Source organism: Phacochoerus africanus, chromosome 2 (genome assembly GCF_016906955.1).
Source record: "Phacochoerus africanus isolate WHEZ1 chromosome 2, ROS_Pafr_v1, whole genome shotgun sequence".
Classification (NCBI taxonomy): domain Eukaryota; kingdom Metazoa; phylum Chordata; class Mammalia; order Artiodactyla; family Suidae; genus Phacochoerus; species Phacochoerus africanus.
In genome coordinates, this window is record NC_062545.1 from 170104353 (window position 1) to 170127188 (window position 22836).

The following is a 22836-nucleotide window of genomic DNA, read 5'->3' on the forward strand; positions in this document are numbered from 1 at the left end:
ACCTGGAACACTCTTCCCCCCACCTCCCTTGGGCATGGCACCTCTGCATTCTTCAGGCCTCGGTTCAGCTCACCCCTTCCAAGAACCTCTCGCTCTAACTCCACGCCCAGGGCAATGTTTCAGCTTTGTGGTGTGACACCTGGCTTGTGCCTTCACACATCTCCTGGAGTGGCAGCTGTCACTTATGTGACTGTTTCTCCCACCTGGCAGAGGTCTGTGGGCAGGGCAGGCCTTGTGTCTTAGTGACCCTTGCATCCCAGCATGCAGAACCACACATGTTAGATTCTTATTACAGAAATGTTGGTTGGATGGATGGGTGGATAGAAGGATGGCTAGAGAGGTGAGTGGATGAGTGAGCAGGTGGATGGATGGATGAGTGAGTGGATGGGGGATGGATCGATGGATGGAAGCATGAGCAAGATGGGTTGGTGACTTCTAGAATGTTCTTAAAGCGGGAGGCTGGTTTCCATGACTACTGTGGCCTATCTTCCTTCTGGGAGGAATTTCCTCACCAGTCCTGTTGGAGGAGAGGCAGAGGCCTCCTCCCCTGGATACTAATCCTCCAAACAGTATCAATCAGTCCTGCCCACTGGACAGCCTCACTGAAGATGTGCTACAGGTTTAGGGGGTAGGTGGTGTAAGTCACAATCTTGGCTCAGGTTGTGTGACTCACTGCAAGTTACTTACCCTTGATGGGCCTTAACTGTCCCATCTACCAAACCAGGGGCTCAGTATAGATGTCTCTTCAAATACCAAAGGTCCAATTTCGGTGTAATGTTTAAAAATACTTCACGAGGAGCTCCCTCTGTGTCCCAGTGGGTTAAGGATCAGGCATTGTCTCTGCATCACTGTGGGTTTGATCCAGAGTGCAGTGGGTTAAGGATCTGGAGTTGCCACAGCTGTGGCAGAGGTCACAGCTATGGTTTGGACTGGATCCCTGACCGGGAACTTCCATGCGTCGTGGGTGTAGCAAAAAAAAAAAAAAATTCATGAATATGATGCATTTTTTTTTCTTTTCTTTTTGTCTTTTTAGAGCCACACTCACAGCACATGGGAGTTCCCAGGCTAGGGGTCGAACCTGAGATGCAACTGCCGGCCTACACCACAGCCACAGCAATGCGAGATCCAAGCCTTGTCTGCAACCTACACCACAGCTCACACAGCAGCGCCTAATCCTTTACCCACTGAGCGAGGCCGAAAGATTGAATATTTTATTTCCAAAAAGTCTTTACCAATTTGTTTTTTTTGGCCACACTCATGGCATGTGGAAGCTCTCCAGCCAGGAACTGAACCTGCGCCACAGCAGCGACCTTAGCTGCTACAGTGACAACACTGAATCTTTAATCTACCGTGCCATAAGGGAACTTCTGAGTATGGTGCATTTTATAGAGTAGATTTTATATTTTGGGCACACACACACAAAATTAAATGATGCCTAACCATACAAATAAAAAAGAAAAGGCTCATCAGGTGTATTTGTATTAAAAATAGTTCATTCTCAAACACTATGTCCGCAAAGAAAACATTTACACTCTATCACCAGAAGTTAGTCCATGGCCAGTTCCTAATAGTTAAGTTTTGCTAAGGATGCTTCCAGCTCCAGCACCCAGATCTCTGCATCCTGGTACCTTCCCATAGACCTTACAAGTTAGGATAGTCACTGGCCCTGCTGGGTTGGGGCTGCCTAGGGCTGAACAGTGACTCAGAGAGAAGCCTGAGGGTGGCTTGCGCCGCTGTTGCTAGGAATGGCCTGGCCACTGGTACATCATCTGAGGTGAACTAAAACCATGAAAGCTGTCTTCTGACAACCATGCCCTCTATTTGTTTCAACAGATCTCCTTGCTTTGAACACAGGCAGCACAACTGAGCTGAAGAGCTGCAGAGAAGCCAGTCCCTTCTCTGGGCTTCGGCGATGAGCGTTAGGACACCCTGCTTGCTGAGAAACAGGACTGTCTCAAGCCAGTGAAAGCTCATCTTTTATTCACTAGATGCCTGACCCAGGCCTGTGAAGTCCTGGGCGCTGCCCTCCAGGGAAACAAGTCTAGCTGGGCAGACAGGTGCGGGGAAATGTTGCAAATGCTATGATTAGAAGGAGCCTGGGTTTTTGCAGGAAAAGAACAGTCAAGGGGGTGACTTTGAAAAAGGCTAGCAAAATAGCCTTAAGGCCTTCTGCCACCGTGTTGAGCAGGAGGTGGGGGCAACTTCGAGGGATTAAGGCTGGAAGTCAGATTGTTTACAGTAAGCGGGGCCTCTCCCCAAAGACTAAAAGAGGCCTCACAAGTTTAGAAGCTCAGAGGAATCACCTGCAGAGCGCTAAGAAGCAGGTCTGTCTTTGGGAGGACTGAGCAGGAAAAGAGGAAAGCGAAGGAGTGGAGAGGTGGGTGGAAGCCAAGGCAGCATGCGCAGTGAGGGGCTTGGTGTGGCAGGGCTGGGTGAGCCTGTGTCAGGATGGTGGCAGTGAGGACAGGCAGGCATCCAGGCACCTGCAGCCGATGCTGAAGGACGTGCCCCCAACCCCGCTTTCACAGGTCACATAACAGGGTTGTGCCGTCTCTCCCAACCAGTGACCATGAGCTTCTAGGGCTGGGGTGGGATGCTGGTCATCTCTCCAGCCTTGACTGTGCCCAGGAAATTTCGCTCAGACAACCTTTCTGAGATCACCTCTTCTCAGAAATAAGCCCGACATTGGCCTTCACTCCCAGGAGTGCAAGACTGGAGGTGAGCATTCCCTGAGCCGTTCTCCTCTTCTACCCACCGGGGCCTGCAAGCCTCAACTCCAACCCTATCTTGGCACTGATGGGCAACCCATCAGGCGAGTCCTGGGCAGACAAAGAGTCTTCTGGCTAGAGCCTGCCATCTGGCCCCTCTAGCCCTCTATTGTGGCGATCAGACCAGGACAGACGAGGGAAGTGTATCCAAAAGGGTGATCTGATGCTTTGAGTCCGTGCAGTCAGTGCAAGACAGAGCCGTCAGCCAAACTGCAGCCCCAGATGGGCGTTCTTCCTACCTGCCGGAAGCTTCTCCCCTGTGGGCCCGAGATCCCCTGCTCCAGTTAAATGACCCATGTGTGCAGTCCAGCTGTCCCTTCTAGGCTTAGATAAAGACTGCTTTATCCTGATCACCATGCTTTTTGCAAATGTCCAATTCTCTTAATATGAAATAACTGTCGGGAATTGTTTGTGCTGATTTCTACTGACTTCGACAAAATAAGGTGTTGGAAACCACATTCATTCCTAGTTCTGGAGAGATTTCACTCATGGGTGCATGAAACCCAAGAGCCTAGGAAGTGCCCCAGGCCAGCCCTGCCCCCCTGGAGGCACTGCTCTGTATTTCCCACCCTGCCTCTGCTGCAAATTCCTCTTCCTTCGACTTGCACCTTTCTGAACTAGAGTGGGGTCCTCCAGGGGCATATGAATTTAACCTCAAAAAAGACAGTGGGGGTTTACAAGATGCTGATGTCCACAGACAACTTCGTAGTTTCATTAAGAGTTCGTCACATTTCATTTTTTTTTCCTCCAAAAGCACTGCAGGGACAGCTATACGGACTTCGGTGTTAACTGTGTGCTTCCTCTGAGGGAACTGCCCAGATATCCCCCCTCCCTTAGACCGGGGAGGTGGCACGTGGGACCATGAAGACACTCCCTTTAACTGTCCTGCCCCATCACTCTTGGGGGTTGGGATAGCATTGGCAGTGCTCTGAAATGAGAAGAGCTCACATTCATGGGTGACAAAAGAAATCACCCAGGATCCAGGACGGGGAGTGTGAGTGTGAGTGTGTGTGTGTGTGTCTAAGACAGCACCCCTCTCTCTTCTGGGGAGGTGGAGTGAGGGGGTAAGAGAGATCATCTACTGGGAGAGGGGAGGCAATTAAAACGCAACAATCAAACCAACCTTTAAATAGTAACTTTTAAAAATATAAAAACAGCTCATTACAATGACTTTTCATTTTCTTTTTTCCTTCAGGAATCAACTTTCTTCTACCCTCCCCCTCCTTTGTGGCAAGACCCTTAAGAGGTGGTAGATGAACATCTGAGACCCAGAGAAAGAGAGAGAGAGAAACAGATAGACAGACAGACAGACAGACTCTGGACATCCCTCCCCAACCTCAGAAAGGTAAGGGTGCCCTGCCGGTCTCTGCAGCCTCCACGGTAGGCCAGGATAGGGGCTCAGCCGGGAGCAAGAGCATCGAAGGGGGGTTCACCAGAGCCCCCCCTGCCTCCTCACCAGACAGAATCACACATTATAAAATAATCCATAAAAATGCAGTATAAAAATCATCCATATGCTACATCCATGGAGAGCCCACCTCCAGGACTCATAACGGCCTTTTTGCTTTTCCTTAAAAGAAGAAAAAATAAGACCCAAAAGGAAAAAACAACAAAAAACAAGAACAAAAACACCAAAATCCTAATACCTCAGAACATTTTGCTACCCCAAAGTGGCACCTGCAGGAAACGATATTCTACCTGTAACCTGTCTGGGCTTCTAAGAGAGACAGGAAGCTACACACGTCAGCACAGTGTGCCACCAGCCCAAGCCCAAGCCCCCTGCCCTGCCCTGGGAGGGGGATAGTCCTCTCAGAATCACAACCCTGCAGGTTAAATACACGTTTTCCCTCTAAAGAGAGAAGGGGTCAGAGGCAGGAAAGGGGAGGAAGGGCATTTTACAAAAGGATATCACTTCTAATTCTTTTCATTCAAATTCAAATTCAAAAAAAAAAAAAAAGCACCCACATTGTTGCTATTTTTTCTCTGGTAGCTCCCTGAGCTGAGTTGCTATGCTTTCCTCTAACTGTATCCTTTTTAGGTTGTCTGAAGGTTAAGAAGGGCTGGAGACAGAGTGCCTTTGAACTTCTGTTTGTCATTACCATAACCAAGTGTGCATCAAACAGAGATGCGGAGGGAGGGGGGGAGGCAGACACCTGAGAGGGGAGTTGAGAGGCCAAGAGGCAGGTGGAGCTCAGGAGGTCACAGAGAAGTCCAGGCTGGCACCCATCGCAAGCTCTGTCCGTCTGTCAGTCTGTCTGGAACACGGTCCTGACACGCCTCAGGGGATTCCCAGGTCCACACGAAGACACATGTATCCTGGGGGTACCTGACGGTCCAGCTGGCTACCAGCTGTGGGACCCCTGCTCCACCCCAGGCATTTTCTCCCCGTTCCACCCCCTCACAATGTTGCCCCCCCTCCCTGCCTCCCCTTCCCAGATGGGAACGTCTGGTTAAAAAAAAAAAAAAAAAAAGCCACCACCACGAGTGGATTACAAATACAGCAGGCGAAATACACGGCTGGTGTGGTCGGTGGGAAGGGGCTCCTCCCCCGCTGACCAGCCTGAGATAGAAGTCTGTTATTTACACTTTTCACAAATCGTGTGCGCTGCACAGTTGGGAACACGAGCCCCACCCCCCCCTCCCCGGCACAAACGTGTGGTCCCCACTCCAGTGTCCCCAAGCCTGGGCAAGGGGACAGATCAAAAGAAAGGGGAAGGAAAGAGAGACTCATGAAGGAGCCATGAGCCTCCAAATAAATCTATTTGTAGCATCTGCCAGGATTGTTAAGGGAGGAGAAGAGAAATCCATCGGAGTCCGTGAGACACCTCAATCCGTGCAGGGGAGTCCCAACCGTGATGAGCGTGCGCCCTCTCCGCCCGCCGAAGCGCCGCGCTGGGACGACCGGACGCTCGCCGCCCATCCCTCCGCATCCTTGGGGCCCCTCGCCGGGGTCTCCCTGGCACAGCCGAGTCTGTTTCTCCCAGAGTTTGACAGCCCTGTTAGCATCCTTGCTTTAGTAGATGACCTCATAAACCGTGGCCTTCTTATCACCAGAGCCTGTTACAATATATTTGTCATCCGCCGAAATGTCACAACTCAAGACAGACGAGGATTCCTTAGACTGGAGGAGGAGAGGCAGGAGGGGGCGGAGGGAGAAAGGACAGAAATTCACTGCTGGGTACTCAACGCCCTTTCAGTGCTCTCTCCATCCAACCGCCCTCCGCCCACACGGAGCGCACACTGCCTGGCCTTCAAATGCAGCCCTTCCCGTGCGTGATGCCCTTTCCACCCGCCTTCCCATAAGCAAAGCTCCTTAACAGGGTCCGATGTGATCTTTAAAGCCAGCTCTGAGGGGCAAAAACAGAACACTTGTGCGAGAGCTTCACTCCGGAGTCGATAAACAGGAAGAAGCCTTTCCCAACTGGGCGCAGGTGTCAGCAGGCCAGATCCCAGCCCACTGAGCTAAAAAAGGATTTGCACCTGAGTTTTGAAGCATTCTGTGTAACTAGAGACTCCTCCAAGTTACCTGTGTGACACACTGGGTGCCAGACTTCCAGCCTGGAGCCAGAACGTGGCTTGTCAGCTCTGAGAGTGAGGGTATGACTGTGTGCGTGTGTGCGTGTCTCTGTGTGTGCGTGCCTGTGAGTGAGCAAGTGGGAGGCTGCAGTGGCAGGCCCCAGATCTTGAAAATTCACAGAAAGCCTCTTCCCTCTCTCCCATCTCTTTCTGGACCCTTCTTCTCCTACCCCATCTCTCCTTACATTCAAGTCTTGAGATGAAATATGAACCTACTTGAACATGGGGTAACATGCTCAGAAAAAAGCTGCCCAGTTTGCTCAAATGCACCAGCGCGCCTCCTGTCAGTGCTTGGTGTGCCGGCCAGAGCCAGGAGCAGGTTTTTACGCCTCCTCTTCTAGAAATCCTACAAGAGCCCCTGCTTAAAAGCCCTTGCCCTGAGGGGTCCGATGCCATTAGCAGCACAGGGAGTTTCCCGCTGGTGTGCCCAGGGCCAAGGCTCCGCCTGTGCAGAACCCATCTCAGACCTGCAGCAGGTAGGGGCTGGAAGGAGCTGGAGAAGCCTCCTTCATCCCCACCCCCATCTCTGCAGACCGGCAACTCTGGGCAGAATCAAGAGGGGCACTGGGAGGGCAGGTGGTACCTGGAATATGCTGGCTCCATACGGCGTCCTCCAGGCATTGAGAAGGTTATCTTTCCCAGTGCTCACAAACCACTTGCCTGCAGGCGGGAGGCGAAGGAAACGTCAGGTTGTGGCCTGCTGGACACTCAAGCAAGACCTGCCCCAGACATGGCTGGCTGCCATGGAAATGCGGTGTAAACCGCTAACCAGGGCTGGCCTGACTCTCCACTTGTGAGAAGCATTTTGCAAGCGAAACACATAACACACAGTCAACCAGGGAATGCCTTTCTCCACAATCAAGGGGAGGGCTGGGTGGGCTGAGATGGAAAAAGCTAGGATCTGCCGTCAATCACAGGGATGACACTTCCCCAAAAGATTCTTTTTAAAGCCACTAAAAACAATGACTGACCCACCTCGATTCTGAAACTGGAAGACGGCAGGAAGTACTGGGAATGGAAAAGCTCTGGGTGGCTGGAGAGCCAGACAAAGGTGGGGGTCAGCAGGAACCCTTACTCTCCAGACGCTCTGCCAGAGCTCCGGCTGCATTAACTCCCCAGGGCTCCCAAAGCCATGCTGGCCGCCCGCTATTTCCATCCACAGAAACACCCGTTGGGTTCAGAGAGGCTGAGATGCATCCAAAGCTGCACAACCAGACGGAAGGTGGGCAGATATCTGACTCCAGAGCCATGGCTGCCAAAGCCCATGGTCCGAACCACCTGGAGGCACTGCCTGAAAGGCTCTGAGTCCCATTCCTTTGTGCCAAGCCAGCAAGGACTGGCCTGGTGTCACCAGTGCTTGGTACCCTGTGAACAGTATCTGCACCCAAGGATGGTGAGGCAGACACCGGATGGGGGAATGCTGGTTGGGGTCAAGGGGCCTGGTTCTGGGGCCATGCTCACGCTCTTTCTCTAAGCTCTGGGCCCTCATTCACACACACAGAGCAGGCAAGGCCACCCGGGACTCCCGCTCCCCCAGGCTCACCACAGTAGGCGAACTTGAGGGAGAGCACGCAGCTCTCATGCAGATGCAGCTGGTACTTGTCAGGCTTGGTGTGGTGCAGCACCTCCACGTTGCTGCTCTCCATGCCCACGGCCAGCCACTCCCCAGTGGGGCAGTAACCCAGTGAGAAGATCTGTGGGAGGGGGCAGATAGAGATCAGCACTCTCCAGAGCCATGGGGGGCTCCTCAAAGGCCCTGCTCAGGGACCCTGAGGGCTCAATGTCCCACAAGCCCCTCCCCCCAACCTCCCCACCACTTGCCATTTGCAAAGCAAGCCCCCCTTCTCCCTCAGCCCAATAACCCAGGGGAACGGGATCTTGTTTTTCATGCCCATTTTATAGGCGAGGAAGTTGAGGCTCAGAGAGCTTGCTGACTCTAGAAATGAGTGTCCAGAGGTATTATACTCTCAAAGTTCCTCTGTCTCAGGGACTTCTGCCTTTCCTTAAGAAAAATGTGTGTAAGTAAAACACTAACATGGAGTTCCCATCATGGCTCAGCAGTTAACAAACGCGACTAGGATCCATGAGGTCATGGGTTCGATCCCTGGCCTTGCCCAGTAGGTTAAGGACCCGGCGTTGCTGTGAGTGGTGTAGGTCACAGACTTGGCTTGTATCCCAAGTTGCTATTACTGTGACGTAGGCCGGCGGCTTCAGCTCTGATTGAACCCCCAGCCTGGGAACCTCCATATGCTGTGAATGTGGCCCTAAACAAACAAACAAACAAACAAAAAAAAACCAGGAAAAACCACTAATGTATTAAAGATGCAAGATGCAAATATTAAAATGAGTAACAGCAACAAAAAAATAGTAATACCTAACATTTACAGAATCCTTTCTCTGAGCCAGGATTATAGCTGAGGCTTTTGGAGAGACCAGACCCCTAAGGTAGCTACTACTATTCCCATCCCATGAAGGAGAAAACCGAGGCTAAAGTGCTCAATGGCAGAGGACCTGGGAATTGAATATGAGTAGCTTGGTCAAGTGTGTCCAACTGCGAAGCCTCGTCAATTCTCTTTCCTTGCTGCTTCCTCCGGGAAGCCTTCCCAGATAGCTTAGGTTGGTCTCAGGGCCATTTGCAACTGCCACCTGCAAGGGCCCCTTCATCCCCAACCCAGCCAGCAGGACCCGGGAAGGGAGATCTCAGGTGCACACCTGGGAGGTGAAGTCGTGCTGCTGCAGCTGCCGTCCCTCCCTCAGGTCCCAGGAGCGCACGGTGTTGTCCAGGCCCCCAGTCCATAGCTTTGTGCCATCGTGGGAGATGTCTATGCAACTGGCCCCGTCCGTGTGGCCCTGGAACTGCCTAGGAAGGCCACGTAGGGATCGGGGTGAGCCCTGTGGGAAGCACCAACTGCCAAACTGACAGTCATCCCAGGGAGCGGGCCAGGCTTGCCGGAGCAGATGGGGACACTGAGGCCCATGGTCCCCTGGTGAGCTCACAGCAGAGCCTGGGCCCCTCTCCCACTGACAAAGACGGCCATGCCACACTGGAGGCCGATGTTGGGCCAGGCACTGCAGCCTCTGTGCTGGGGCCCAGCTCCAGGGACAGGGCTTCCCTCTGCCTGTTTCACACAGAAGAAACTAAGGCACAGGGAGGGGTATGTGACTTGTGCAAGGTCACATGGAAGCAGGATTCAAACCCAGCAGCTTGGCTCTGAAGTCCCACACTTGACCCCCGGAGCGTCAATGCCAGGCACAGCCAGCGTAGCCTTCCCAAGAACAAGGACCCCTGCTCCCTCCCACACCTCACCTGACCAGGGTCTGGTTGTGCAGGTCCCACACGGCAATGTTGCCATCACTACAGCAGGAGAAGCAGACTTTGGCATCGGGGCTGATGGCCAGGGCATAGCAGGCAGGAGCCGAGGACGTCAGCTCAGCCTTGATGCGGGGCGTGGGTGAGGCCAAGTCCCAGATGGTGAGCGTGCTGGCCTCGCCGCCCACGATGAGCGTCCGTCCATCAGGGAGCAGCTTGCAGGAGCGGATATAGTTGTCCCTGTTCTAGAGGGAGAAGGGGCAGTGCTCAGGGCCACCCAACCCCCTCCTCCCGGGGGCATCACGTCCAGCAGCACCCTTGCCACTTCTGCTCACTTCTTGCCCTTATTCACGGCAGTTCCAGGAAGCTGCCAGTCCATCTCCATTCCTCATTTATAACCTTGCAAACTTTCACTCATCTCCTCGTAAGGCCCTGGAGGTCAGTATCATCTCCATTTACAGACGATGAAAGTGGGGCTCAGAGAGGTTTGCCAGTTTGCCCAATGTTGCCCAGCCAATACAGGGTCGAGCCCGGCCAGGTCGATGGGGGTGTGCCCCCGGCCCAGGTTGCCCTGCTCTCCTGGCTGGAGATGCCCAGAGCCCCGGGATCCTCACCAGACAGTCCAGCTGGGAGATGGGGCTCTTGCTGCCTGGCTGGCTGATGTCCCAGATCTTCACGCAGCCTTTGCCACCGGTGTAAACGTGCCGCGTGGGGTTGCTGATGGTCACAGCGCACACCACCTCCCCGTGGCTGAGTGTGTTGATCTGCCGGGCGTGCCTGGGGATGTTGGGGCCTGCCAGGGCGTCGTGGGGGAAGGGCACGGGCTGCATCTGCCCATCAGCACTCACGTGGAAAGAGTACGCTCTAGAAGGGGGAGAACCATCACTCCTGGCATCTCTAATCCTCTAACGGTTCCCAGGGGTTCTGCCTGGATTGACTGGTCCTACCCCCTGCCTCTAGGTGCCCCCTCCCCAGATCCTAGGGAAGCTGGTACCCTGGCCTCCTCGGTCTGGCTCTTCCAGGGTGGAGAGTGCTTGATAACCCTGCCTTGACCTCTGCTCCTGCTTACCCAGCCTTGCTGCCAACCAGGTGGCTAACCCCACACTGCCTTGGGACAGCCTTTCCTACCAGCTACAGAATCCTTAACACAGGGATCCTGGAAAGGATGCAGTCTGAATGCTTCCCCCCGTCGCCCAGGAGCCAGTGATATTAGGGAGGAAAATTGGCTCCTCAAATGAATCATCATCACTTGAACACATCGTCATCATCAAATGAATCATCATCAAATGAACACATCAGAGCCAGGCCTGAGCGGGCATGGTCTGCCTACTGGTTTAGGTCACAGTGGGCACCAGCTGGGGGCGGAACCCTCGGGAGCCCCCAAGACGGGGGCATGGCACCAGCTCTATGGCATCTGGATGGGAGAGCCCGGCATCTGAAGTGTCCCTTCTCTCTCAGAGCCCAGGGACCACAGCCTCAACCCCAACCTCCCTCATTCCCTTTCAGAGGGAGCCTGGAGCTGAGCAGGAGTGTGGCCAGGCAGCCATTGCTGGCATTGCAGCCTGGCCTGGGGGTGCCTTTCCTTGGGGGGGTGGTCTCCCAGGGCAGGGTAGAAGTGGGTGGGTGGTATGCTTGCCCCCGCCCTCCCCAAGAAGCGTACAACAAATACAAATACAGCCAGAGCTTACGGTTTTCCACCAGGAATAGAGGCAAGGCTTGAGGGCAGGCCCGTGGCCCGCATGGGAGGGTGAGGGTCAAAGCCAACCTATAAAGCAAGACAAGGCCCTCAGTGAGGGTGCCGCCACGCATCCCCCACCACACATGCCCCACCCTGCCTTCCTCCTGCACTGCTTCCCCCTCAGAACCTGAGGAGCAGCCAAGCAGAGCAGAGCCCCTTGTTCCAGAGAGAACACATGCCCAGGAGGGTCACGTGCCTTGCCCAGGACAATGGCAGGGACAGGGTGACAGTCCAGACCCTCAGACTCTGAACCAGGATCTTCCACCCCCACCCTCCGCTCGTTCTCCCTGTTCTGCAAGACAAGCTGATCCCTGTCCCCTCTCCTGGTGTCCCAGCAGGCCACATAGAGAAGAGACCACCACCCCATGTTCAGGAGGTCAGGAGAGAAACTGCCCCTGCCAACCCAAGTGCTGAGCAGTAACAGCAGACACATCTTTGTGTACCTGGCAGCCCCATTTGCCATGGAAACTCACCTCACTCACTGCGGGATTCCCATTCCCACAGAGCCCAGAAAAACAGGTGTCAGCCCCGCTTCCCACATGGAAAGGGAGGCTGTGTTGCATGAGGTCACAGGGTGACTAATGGGCAAGCAGGATGAGACCCAGGTTTGCTGAGCCCCAAGTGTGTGTTCCTGTCTTGTTTCTAATAAACAGTCTACCCGTAAGGCAGCAACCTGGTCACCAGGAAGAGCATCCCTAACCCATTCCAACTCCCCCATTCACGGCCCGGTCCCCCCAAAAAAGGAGCCAAAAGGTCTACGTACAGCTCCAAAGCTCACCATTGGCGATCGGCCATAGGCGGCAGCAGCGGCAGCGGCAGCCGCGCTCATCTGGGGTGGGATGTTGTGCAGGCCGGCATAGGCGCTGGGGCTGGTGAGGGAGCCGTTCATCTCGTGGTGGCTCATCATGGCAAAGGGCGCAGCATAGGAGCTGGTGATGGAGATGGGTGTGCGCAAGGCAGAGGCTGCAAGGAGTCGGGCGTCAGCCGGGAAATGCTGTCAAGGGCAGTGGGCCCCATCCCTCCATCCAAGAAAACACCCAGGCCACCGGGTTGCCTCCTAGCCCAGCAGCCATACTTCCTGCGTTCTAAAGCTGTCTTCTCCAGGCAGTCCTCCCAGATGGAACCCACCAGCCCAAGAAGGTGTGAGTTGAGAGATGTGCCCACCTCTAGAGCAGGACTCAGAGGCTCAGAGAAGGGGATTGTTCGGAGCCTCAGAGAACTAACGACAGAGGCAGGACAGACAGTAGGTGCGCTGACCTGTCTGGAACTCCTTCCACACACCTAGCTGGGCAGTGGCTCCAGGACACCTGGACATCGGCATTGAAGCCCTGGGCACTCACCTTCTCAAACCCGAGCAAGTCCCACAGAGACAAGCCCTGGGAAGGTCCCAACTCCGACACCCTCCCCGGTGCTCTGGCCCATCTGCGAGGCTCCAGCCCTGGCCCGGGGCAGACCCCCCACCCCCCTCCCGCCAGCGGGCAGCCCAGCCCCACAGTGCCTACCCATTATACCTATCGGGTCCATGCCTGGAGGTTTGCCTGGCATCGACCGGAGCCCCGGGGTCGTGCTGGTGCCCGGAGTTGGGGCATCGTTCCTTGGGGTTGGAGTGTTGGACTTGAGCCCAGGAGTGGAGGATTTATCATTCTGCAGAGGGGAGGTGCAGAGACCAAGGGAAGCCATGAAGATTCCTTTCTCCCAAGAGCTAGGCACCACGTGAAGCCAGTGCTGGCCCTGGTTTTGAACCTTCTGCCCCACAGCCCCTCAATTCTTTGCCCAGCCTTGTTTGGCAGGGACTGTGATGACTGTTCCCATTTTACAGATGCAGTAACCAAGGCCTAGAAGTGTTAATGAACTAAGCACAGGGCTCAGCCAGCAGTAGGTGGTAAAGCCAGGGTTTGAACCCAGGCCAAGCCCCAACCCACATGCTTTCTATCCACTCCTCTGCCTTCCAATTAGCACCACTCTTTCCAGAACCTTGTTCCTCTGCCCCCACCCTCCCCAGCCCTCTCCCAGCCTCATACATGACCAAGGTCTTTGGTCTTGGAGGAGGGCGTGCTGCTGGAGGAGGCCACCGAGGCAGGGCTGGTGGGGGCGTCCTTCTTCAGGCCACGGGCCTTGTCCAGCCCGTTCTCGGGAGGGGAGTGTGCTGGGCTGACCCGGGGTGTCGCTGGGTCCTAAAAGCACAAGTGATGCAGAGATGTGCTAAGAGAAGTGTGCTGTGCTAAGAGCTGAGTCTTCTCTGCTCTGGGACCGGGAAAGGAGGGGGCATGGGTCTGGGAAAAGGAGCATGGTCCCAGGTGGGGACCGACCAGTTCTTCATGATCTAGTCTGACGCCTTCATCCCGCAGGTGGGGAGATGGAGGCCTGGGTGGGTGGAGGTGACCCGCCCAGGATCAAACACAAGATCAGGACTCCAATCTGGGCAGCCTGGCCTCTCGGCCTTATGGAGCTGCTTTTCAGCTCCACCTTCCCTGTCAAGGCTGATCCTGGGGTGGGTGGGGGTGTCACAACCCCGAGATCCCAGGGATGGCGGAGAGTGGAAGATGGCTCTCTCCTGGGATCTTTGGGGGTCTCTCTCTCTCTGGAGATTCATCCTAGGAACCCCTCAGTGTGCACGAACACACAGCCACCACACAGCCAAGCCCCGAACTCTCCTCTTGACTAACTTGATGCCTCCACCCCAAGGGCCTCATCACCTGGTTGGGGGCTGCGAGTAACCGTGCAACAGCTGAGACACGACAGCTCCCACTCAGGACAGGAACTAGCTCAGACAACCCCACACAGAGAGCCACCCTGCGACCTGGGCCTGCCCCTTACCTCATTGGAAACGTCCACCACCAGATCGTCACTCTTGTCCCCATCACTGTCCTGCACGGAGAGAAGCCAGTAAGAAGCCATATCCACCCTAGAATGAGTCCAACCCCGCCCCCAGCTTCCACCAGCCAGGATCTGAACCCCGGCCAAAGTCACGCTCTCCCCACTCAGCCCTGTCAAAGTCAGCTTCCTCCTTGCTGCTTTCTAGCCCAGCCCGCCGCCCCGGGGTCACTCTGCTCCCATACCCACTGGCAGCCTCTCTGACACCTGCCCCGTTAGAAGCCCCTTTTAACGTGTCCCTTTGGTGCCAGACACCACTCTCCAGCTGGTCTGATATCCGCCATCATTTGCAAGTAAGCGCAGCAGCCTCATTTCATCATTTCCATCGCTGTGTGGGAGGGGTGATTAGCCTCATCTCCCAGAAATGCAGCTGAGGCTTCGACTTGTGACGTGTCCAAAGCCTCAGAGCAGCCAAGTGGCTGGAGAGCTGCAAAGGTGGCGGGGGGGGGAGGGGGGGTACCAGGCATAAGACCAACAGATCCCACACCCCAGAGCAGACATCATGACCACCTGTAGGGTCAGTGTGGGGGCGCCAGGGACAGCACCCCGAGCAGACTAGAGATGCTGAGAGGGCCTTGATGGCAGCACAGGGTTGGTGGCCCACCTGGGGAGGTGCCCCTGGCTCTCCCTCATCCATGCCCTCCTGGCCATGGCCCACATGCTCACAGAAGGCTCTATGAACCCTTCCCCTGTCTTCGCTTACGCCTGACTCTCCCACAACTCAGGCCCCATGGGGTCTCCCACAGCTCAGCCTCCCCAGCACAGACCCCAGCAGAGCCCGCCGTGCCCTCAGACATACGTATCGGCTCAAGCTGTCCTTCTCCTCCGCTTTCCGCTTCTTGGCTTCCATGCTGTAGTCTGCGGAGCCCCGGTGCTTCTCACTGGCCCGCAGGCTTTCCGAGGGCGACACTGAGTTATTCTGAAAGAAGGAGATTGAGTGTGAACATTTTGTGCATGCAGTCAGCCAGGGTGCCATGTGTGTCCCACGGGTCTCAGCTCCATCAGTGCTTCACCAGGGACGCCTTCCCAGACTAAGTCCCCCGAGAGAGGCCCCGCGAGCATGACAGTTCTTTTTTGCAGCAATGCCACTGCTCTTCAATAATGAACATCATACTAGTCAGTTGCCTCTGGCCTCTGGAGACTGTATGCCTCCTGAGGGCGGGGGTCATGCCTGTCTCCACCCCCCATCTGTGCCTGCCGCACACATCTGCTCTGAGGGTAGATCAATGGAATTTGCTCTGTGTCTTGAAAGATGGATCTAAGCCCACAAACTGGGGCCACGTGCAACACTTCATCTCCTGAATCCAATAAAAACAGGGAGACTGAGAGAGTGGGGGGATGCCAGGCTGCCGACAGGCCTCCCAAGTGTAGGTGGACCACAGGCCACTTTGTGCAAATGCCCTACCACTCCAGCATGGCCTCCCATGACTGTAGAGAAATGCCAAGACTATAAAGAAACAAAAAATGCCAAGCAATGAAGCCTTTCCCTCTTAAGATGGGACGAGGCATAAGAGTGGGTAGAACACCCCCACTTTGTAATGATGGGAAAGCAGCAGCCCCAAGAGGATGGGAAACGCACCCAAGGTCTCCTGACAGGAGGCAACACGAAGGAAACCCAAGTCTTTTAGGCCTGGAAGAGACTACGTTCTCCCTTCAACCACAAAGCAAGAGTTTGGAATTTGAGATCTGGAAAGAGAAGAGGTGGGCCCAACAGGGAATGCAGGAGAAGCACCTGCAGGCAGGGCTGGGGACAGAGCTTTCCTAGAAGGTGAGAGCCACCCGCAGAGGAGGACCCTGGCTGCTAGTGGTGTTAAGGGCGACCAGGACTGGCAGGCATCACGCGGCTATCAGTACTGGGCTGGGAACGAGAAGGGAGGAGCTCCGGGAGGGGGTGCCTCCCAGCAAATCTCTATGGGGAGAATATCAGAAGCAATGTCCCCTAGGGGCCCCTGAGGTCCCCTCGTTCCTAAGATACCACACTATACCTTCCCTCCCCGAAGCAGTCACCCACCCTCTTCTGGACCCCTGCCCTGGGTCAGGCCTGGGGCTGGATGCCAGGCCGGGCGAAATGAACAAGACACAGTCCCTGCCCTCTAGGAGCTACAGTCAAGCTGTTCCACGCTGTCCCCATCCCCGGAGATGATGATGAGGCCACACGGGGACCCAGAGGGACGTCTGGTCGGAGGAGAAGGCCATCAGGAGGCAGGTGGAAAGTCTCCCCACCCCCCAGAGGCCAGGGCCCATGTTTTGGTGGGGAGCAGTGCAGGAACCAGCCGCAGAACTTAATTTCCTCCCCTAAGCCGGTTTCTGGGCAGCCCTTCCCTGCCAAGTTTCTGCCTGAAGCAAATTAAAATGGCAGAGTTATCAAGCCTTGAAGAAAATATGGAGGTTATAATGGAACTGCAGCTCAACCTTCCCCGCAGCCGGGCAGGCACGGCGGCGATGCGCGCACAGCCGCAATTCAATTAGCCGCTGCGAGAGCCGGCAGAAAAATCACCGTCATTTCATTTCATTTCCTCTGACGGTGGCCACCCCGTGCTAAGCAGAACCGCTTCCAGCCCCTCTGCTCTCCGGCTGGCTGGCGGGGAGGAGAGGGGGGCGTGCGGCCGCTCGTGTTTCTCCCCGCGACCCGGGCCGCGGCTCGGAGAACAGCGAGCTCTTTCTTCTCCTGCAGTCAGGCTGAAAACCCACGCTGCTACCGGAGGAGAGTCATGTCAGGCGTTTAGCGGCATCGATCCAGCCCGCCTCTGGCTGGCAGGCAGCCAAAAAACTAAGTATTTTTTATTGCTTCGGCTAGGCAAGGAAATATGAATGAAGCTACCTCTAATTGGACTCCAGACTAACCCCTCTGGGACAGCTTCCAGCCCGTCCAGCCGGCCCCCCTCCCACCCCGACAGGGCCCTGTCTTTCCTGCCGGGGCCTCATCTGTTGACAACCTGGTTTCCAAAGGGCTGATTACATTAGTCTCCACTCCCTCCAACACCACGGCCGTGTGCACACTTGTGAGCCCGACGGCCTCTGCCTGGAGCGGCCCACCCCGGCCCAGGACGGCGGTGTCCTGATTCATTGCCACAGGCCTCTCTGGTGGCCCCAGGGTGCCCCCTCTGCTGAGTCTGTATGTTCACATGCACTATGGAGTCAAGAGCCCTGCTCTTGAGGCTTCCATGTGGTTGTTTTCAGCAGAAAGCGTTCACAGACAGGGGCACAAAGCCAGAGCCAGGAGCAATGAGGAAGTGTGAAGGCAGGGAGGGGGTTGGGTTTCTCTCGGCAGCAGGTCCCTGTCTAGCAGGTAAGCTCCCAGATCCTGGGTCCTGTTCTGAACAGGGGTGGGGGTCTTCCTAGTGAAGCAGAGAGGAATATGCCTGTGTTACAGATAGAGAAACTGGGGCTGAGAGAGGCCAAGAGGGCCACCCAATGTCCCATGAAGCTGGGACCAGACTGAGCCTTGAGCTGTTTAGCCCAGCCCTCCTTCCTGCCTAGGCAAACCACCTCTCCAAAAATGCCACTTATTGGGGATCAATACTAGAGCCATCAAAACGGATCTGCAGCTTCAGCTATTCCCTTCTTATGTACCTAGCCATTCCCGGGCCCAAATGACCTGGATTTCTGGGCACGTAAGCGAGTCGAGAGGGGACGTGAGAACTGCCTCTAATGGGAGGTTTCAAGACAGCCTGGGTGGAAGGCTGGGAAGCGGAGGTGGGTCGGGATGGAGAAGCTGCCCGAGGAAGTGCGGTCTAGATGGTTAGTTAACTGCCTGACCTTCCAAGTCCTACTTAACACGAGGTAATAACTAAAGCCATCCTAACAGATTAGATGGCCCCAGATACAAGGATGGCGATGAGGAATAAAATAGCTTTGCTAATCGCTGGAGGTTTTTTTTTTTTTTTTTTAATCCAGACTCCACTGTGCTTATTTAGAAGGCTTATTCACTTGAAACAGAACCTCTGAGCCTCAGTGTGATCAGAAAGATTTACAACAAATCTCAGAGCTGGCAGACATGCAGGCAGTCTGGCCTACATGCTGGCTTGCTAGCACTTTCTTAAACCGAGGTAAAGCCCCGAACAGGGAGAAACCTCAGGTGTTGGGAGGAAGTGAAGAGGATATAGGACCATACCAGGGGCAGCCAGCCTCGGGAGCAGGGAGGCATGCCAGCCCCAAATGATGGACGCCAGGGTCCTGAGCTATGGGTTTAGTCCCGTGACTCCACACCCCCTCGTGGAGGACTCAGGGCGGGCCGGCTGACCTCACCAGTCATCACCTCTAATATAAAAGGGGTTAGAGCTCTCACCAGCCCAGCTCCTCATTTGACAAGTGACAGCCCTAAAGCCTGTAGAGATAAAGGCTTCCCCAAGTGAAGGTCACTCAACAGGTGACAACAACTCCTATTTCATGACAACACCCAATGCTGCTGCCCCCACGGCAAGGCACCCACATGGTCCCCCCCTCCTCCCACCACCCCAAACACACCCCGTGGGTTCCAAAGTGCTGGCACTTACCGCGCTGGATTCTCTCTCTTTGGGGACAGAAGGCCAGGACAGGAGGAGGGTCAGGTCCCCCAAGACAGAAAAAACAAAAAAGAAAGAAAGGTCAGTCTCTTCCAGCTGGCTTTTATGCTTTGCTAGTTCACGGGTTTTAAAATGGGCAGCAGGCCTGGTTCTCTGAGTCACTGTGGGTCAGCCAAGGCAGGGCCATTAGGTGACGTCTCTCAGTTTGGAAATTAACTGCCCCAATTCCAACGCTTCGCTGGCCACCAGGTCCGGGTGGGGCAGCAGGGGGATCTCTAGCTCTCCCTGACAGGCACGGAGATGACCGGGCAGGTTTTAAAGCTGCAAGCCTGGGAAGGATCATGCTATGCTAAGTATCCATAGGATCCGAGAGTTGAGAACGTTGTTATTTTTTCAAAAAAAAGGAATTATGGGATTGAATTTTGGTGGTGCTGTTTTTTAATTAACACCATTTTTTTGTTTGTTTGATTCTTTGCCAAGAAGTCCCTGGAAGCTGAGGCTGCTGATTATTGGCCCAGCCCAGCACCAGCTCCCTGTGGTGGGGAGGCCGTCTTCCTCTACCAGGAGGACCCTCCTACCGCAGAGACAGAAAACTTAGTCTCTGGTTCCCACGACCTGCTACCGCCCCACCACCCTGATCAGGCACGATTGTGACACTCCAGGCCTCCAGTGCTCAGGGAGAACTTGTGAGCACTGGCCACGTGCCCTGGTAAACACCTAAGGACAAATCAAATCACCATGTTGTACTCTTTACACGTATATGATGTTACATGTCAATTCTATCCCAGTAAAGCTGGAAAAAAAAATCATCTAGGGGACACAAGGAGGCAATTTTTGCCAAAGGTCTCCTAGGAAGCCAGGTCCTTTCCTTTCCCGATCAAACTAAGTCCTCCTGAGGCCCTGCTTGGGGCGGCTTCCTGGGTCCCCTCGGGAAGGGCTGGGGAAAGTTCTCACTCGCAGTCTTTCCAATCATCTCCCTGCAGGAGCGTGACCACTGCCTCCGCTTAAAGGGAGTCCACTCCACTAACACATCTTGACTTGAGCGCCAACTGGGTACCTTTTCCAAGGACCCTGGGTGGGTGAGACACAAATGCTAAGTTAAACATGCAGGAACTCGGCCTCTGTCCTCAGAGCACTAATGACCTTGGTGACGATAAACACCTTCCAGGGCAGGATGCCACAGGACAGCGGCAAAGGGTTCCCTCTGTCTTGGGACTCTGACACTTAAACTCTCATGGGAATTTGAGAAAGGCTCTCAGCCTGGCCAGGAAGGCATCCTGAAGCAGTGGGACCTGGGCTGGCCCTCGGAGAGTGGGCAGGGTGTCGCTGGGGAGAGGGGAAGGTCCCCCAGGATGAAAGGACAAGCTGTCTTCCGGGGCAGAGAATACCGGGTCCACCTCAGGGATCGGGGCTGGGCATGGGGGATGGGGCTCTGGTTTCCATGCGCCTGGGATGGAAGAGATGACTCCAAGCCTTTTGCTGACTCCTGGTCCTAGGCTAACAGTATCTGCTGTGTCCACTCCCAGTGGGGCCTCCAGAACCCCTACCCCCACCCCTCCTCCCCCCAGCCCCGGGCCGCACCTCTGTGGTCCAGTTCATGGTGATTCTTCTCATCCTTTACCGAAAGGTGGGCCTGGCTGCCCAGGGCACCGAGCGCCAGCAGCCCCGAGCTGCTCCCCGTCACTGGGGGGATCCCTGGAGGCTGAAGGCCTGACGGGTGGGGTGGCAGCTGGACCGGGGGGCCATGTGTGGCATGGGAGAGGTGCTGCGCCTGGAGCTGTTGTTGCTGCAATGAAGTTGGGGGTGAGCGAGGCTGAGCAGGGAGGGCGGGGGAGGCCGGAGCCAGCCCTCTCCCTCCTCCAGGAGACGGCTGTGGCGGCAGGGGAACACTCCCCCAGAGCCTTTGCCCCCATCTCAGTCACATGCTGCCATGCCGGAGGAAGGCTGTTAATGGACCACAATTTAGATACAAGATTTATGATTGCAAATACTCCACCTCCCCAACCCTAGTCTCAGGACAGAATTTCTCAATGTATGTTTGCAAGCAAACCCAAGATAAACAAAGCATGCATTCAAAAACCACACCGTCATCAAGGTTCCCTCTCCACTGAGGAGGTCCATTTTTAAGCCCCTAGTGGTCCCGGCTTTGCGCATGCTTACATGCCTGCAAACGTCAGCAGCCAGCATCTTCCACCCCGAGCCTGCACCCTGGGGAAGCTTCCCTAATTCTGAGGAACTCCGTGCCTGTCTTACAGAGCCGGGGGCAGGACACAGCAGAAAAGTCCCGAAATCAAGAGGTGCTTGGGGCCAGTGGAATGAGAGCCAGCATCACTGGACCTCCGAGGGAACAGGGTCACAAGAAGAGTGGAGGCTTTGGAATCAAGACAGACCAGGATTCAAACCTCAGTTCTGGCTCGTACTAGCTGGGTGACCTCAGGCAGGTTACTCATTAAGTGATCTCATAACAATGGCTAACATTGACCATAGGGCTTTCCACGCCCGCACCCCGCCTCCTCCAACTGTTCCAAGATCTAGACTTGCACTAAGTCAGTTATTATCAAGAACCACGACAAGAATCCCTAACCAAGGATTCTGCTCCACAGATGCCGCCGCAGACACCCTGACCCAGCATTAGCCGCAGGGTCTTCTTCCCCCCACCCCTTGTTCTCTCCCAGCAGCCAAGACAAAACACCCTTTATCATGCCTAAGATTGTGTCAAGAACTATGGGCGTTGTGGCGCAGGACGCACAGCCACGTATTTCATAGGAACTGAAATACTTCTTAGGAATGGCTGGGGCCTTGGATATGCAAACATCTTCCTTCTCAATGAGCACAGGGGAGGGAATGGAAATTTACTGAATGCCTGAATGACTGGGCACTTTCCAAATATTACTGCAGTACTGGGGTTGACCTTTCCAAATACTTGGCACAGGAGAGGTTGTACCCATTTTACAGATGGCAAACTGACACTCCAGGGGCCGAAGTGGGCAGCCAGTAACTAGTTCCACCACTAGGACACTCAAATCAGTCAACCACCAACCTCACTCATCTGAAGAATGAAGAATGTTCCTAAGGAGACTCACTCCCCAAAATAAGAAGAGTTGGTGGGGGTGACAAAGAACCAAAATCTGACAAGCTCGCCTGACAGACAATGAAACACAGTGGAGGCCCATAGTTCTGGATGGACTCTAAGAGGCTCTAAGAGGCAGTAAGTGTTTTTGAGGTTGGGGGTTAATGGCCCTGCTCTCCCGCCAACTAAGCCGCAAACTGCCAACCTGATGCCCTGCCAAATTAATGGCAACCCCAGCCGCACTTCACTCCTGGTCCCAGAGGGCTCATTTCTCGGTTTAGAGGGAAAGGATGGGACCAGTGGCCAGCGCTCGAGACCTGGGACATCTCTTGGTGGGCAGTCACACAAGGTGCTGGTGGGCACTGATCTGAGTGGCAGCCTGACCCCAGATGTGCCCCAAGATGCCAGAGCAGAAGCAAAGCCAAAGGGTCCTTTGGAAGCCCTCGCCATCATCAGGATCAAAACACGTTCCTCCCTTCTGAGAGTTCTAACAGCTCCGACTCTGGAGCCAGACAGAGTAAGGAAGATGTCACGCTCCATCCTTTAACAGCTATGAGATCTTAGAGGAGTCGGTGGACCTCTCTCAGCCTCAGTTTTCTGATCTGCAAAGTGGGGATCAGAATGCGCCCCTCTCTTCAGGTTGTGCAAAGATCACGTCCATTATGATGTGGGGAGGCAAAGTAGGTGCTCAATTGACATTAGCAAAAACTATGAATGGACCACAAATAGAAACCATTTCTCTCATCTCTCTGTGATGCTTGGCAAGTCCTGCGTTCCAAGAAGAAGGGACCTTGTTTCATCCATCCTGGTACCTTGCGTAGAGCCCGGGATGTCTGCTCAGTACACATTTGCTGTGTGAATTAAGTGAAAATGTTGGAAAAGGCTTACACAGAGAGGCTGGGAAGTAAGTCAACAGAGGGGCTCTGTCCAAAAGCCATCCACCTCCCAGATCCAAGCCGCCTCTCCAAGGTCCACAGTGATGCAGCGAGAACAGT

At 54.9% G+C, this 22836-nt stretch overlaps 1 protein-coding gene across 15 annotated transcripts in view; it reads right to left on the reverse strand.

The window, feature by feature from the left end:
• Nucleotides 1-5278: 5278 nt before the first annotated feature.
• The window catches only part of TLE3 (TLE family member 3, transcriptional corepressor), a 46138-nt gene continuing 28580 nt past the window's right edge, over nt 5279-22836 (reverse strand). For 4 of the 15 annotated variants that reach the window (XM_047767184.1, XM_047767180.1, XM_047767193.1 and 1 more), the window contains 15 exons: nt 20353-20557; nt 19726-19842; nt 18763-18779; nt 15066-15185; nt 14210-14260; nt 13414-13566; nt 12895-13036; nt 12156-12355; nt 11343-11419; nt 10269-10518; nt 9652-9899; nt 9057-9204; nt 7888-8038; nt 6928-7004; nt 5279-5889 (listed from right to left, as the gene is read on the reverse strand). In XM_047767184.1, coding sequence (XP_047623140.1) covers nt 5782-5889; nt 6928-7004; nt 7888-8038; nt 9057-9204; nt 9652-9899; nt 10269-10518; nt 11343-11419; nt 12156-12355; nt 12895-13036; nt 13414-13566; nt 14210-14260; nt 15066-15185; nt 18763-18779; nt 19726-19842; nt 20353-20557 — 2064 coding nt within the window. In that variant the 3' untranslated portion in view covers nt 5279-5781. Of the gene's footprint in view, nt 5890-6927; nt 7005-7887; nt 8039-9056; nt 9205-9647; nt 9900-10268; nt 10519-11342; nt 11420-12155; nt 12356-12894; nt 13037-13413; nt 13567-14209; nt 14261-15065; nt 15186-18762; nt 18780-19725; nt 19843-20352; nt 20558-22836 lie in introns of those variants that run through there. The other 11 variants (XM_047767192.1, XM_047767186.1, XM_047767187.1 and 8 more) reach the window with 9 other exon arrangements.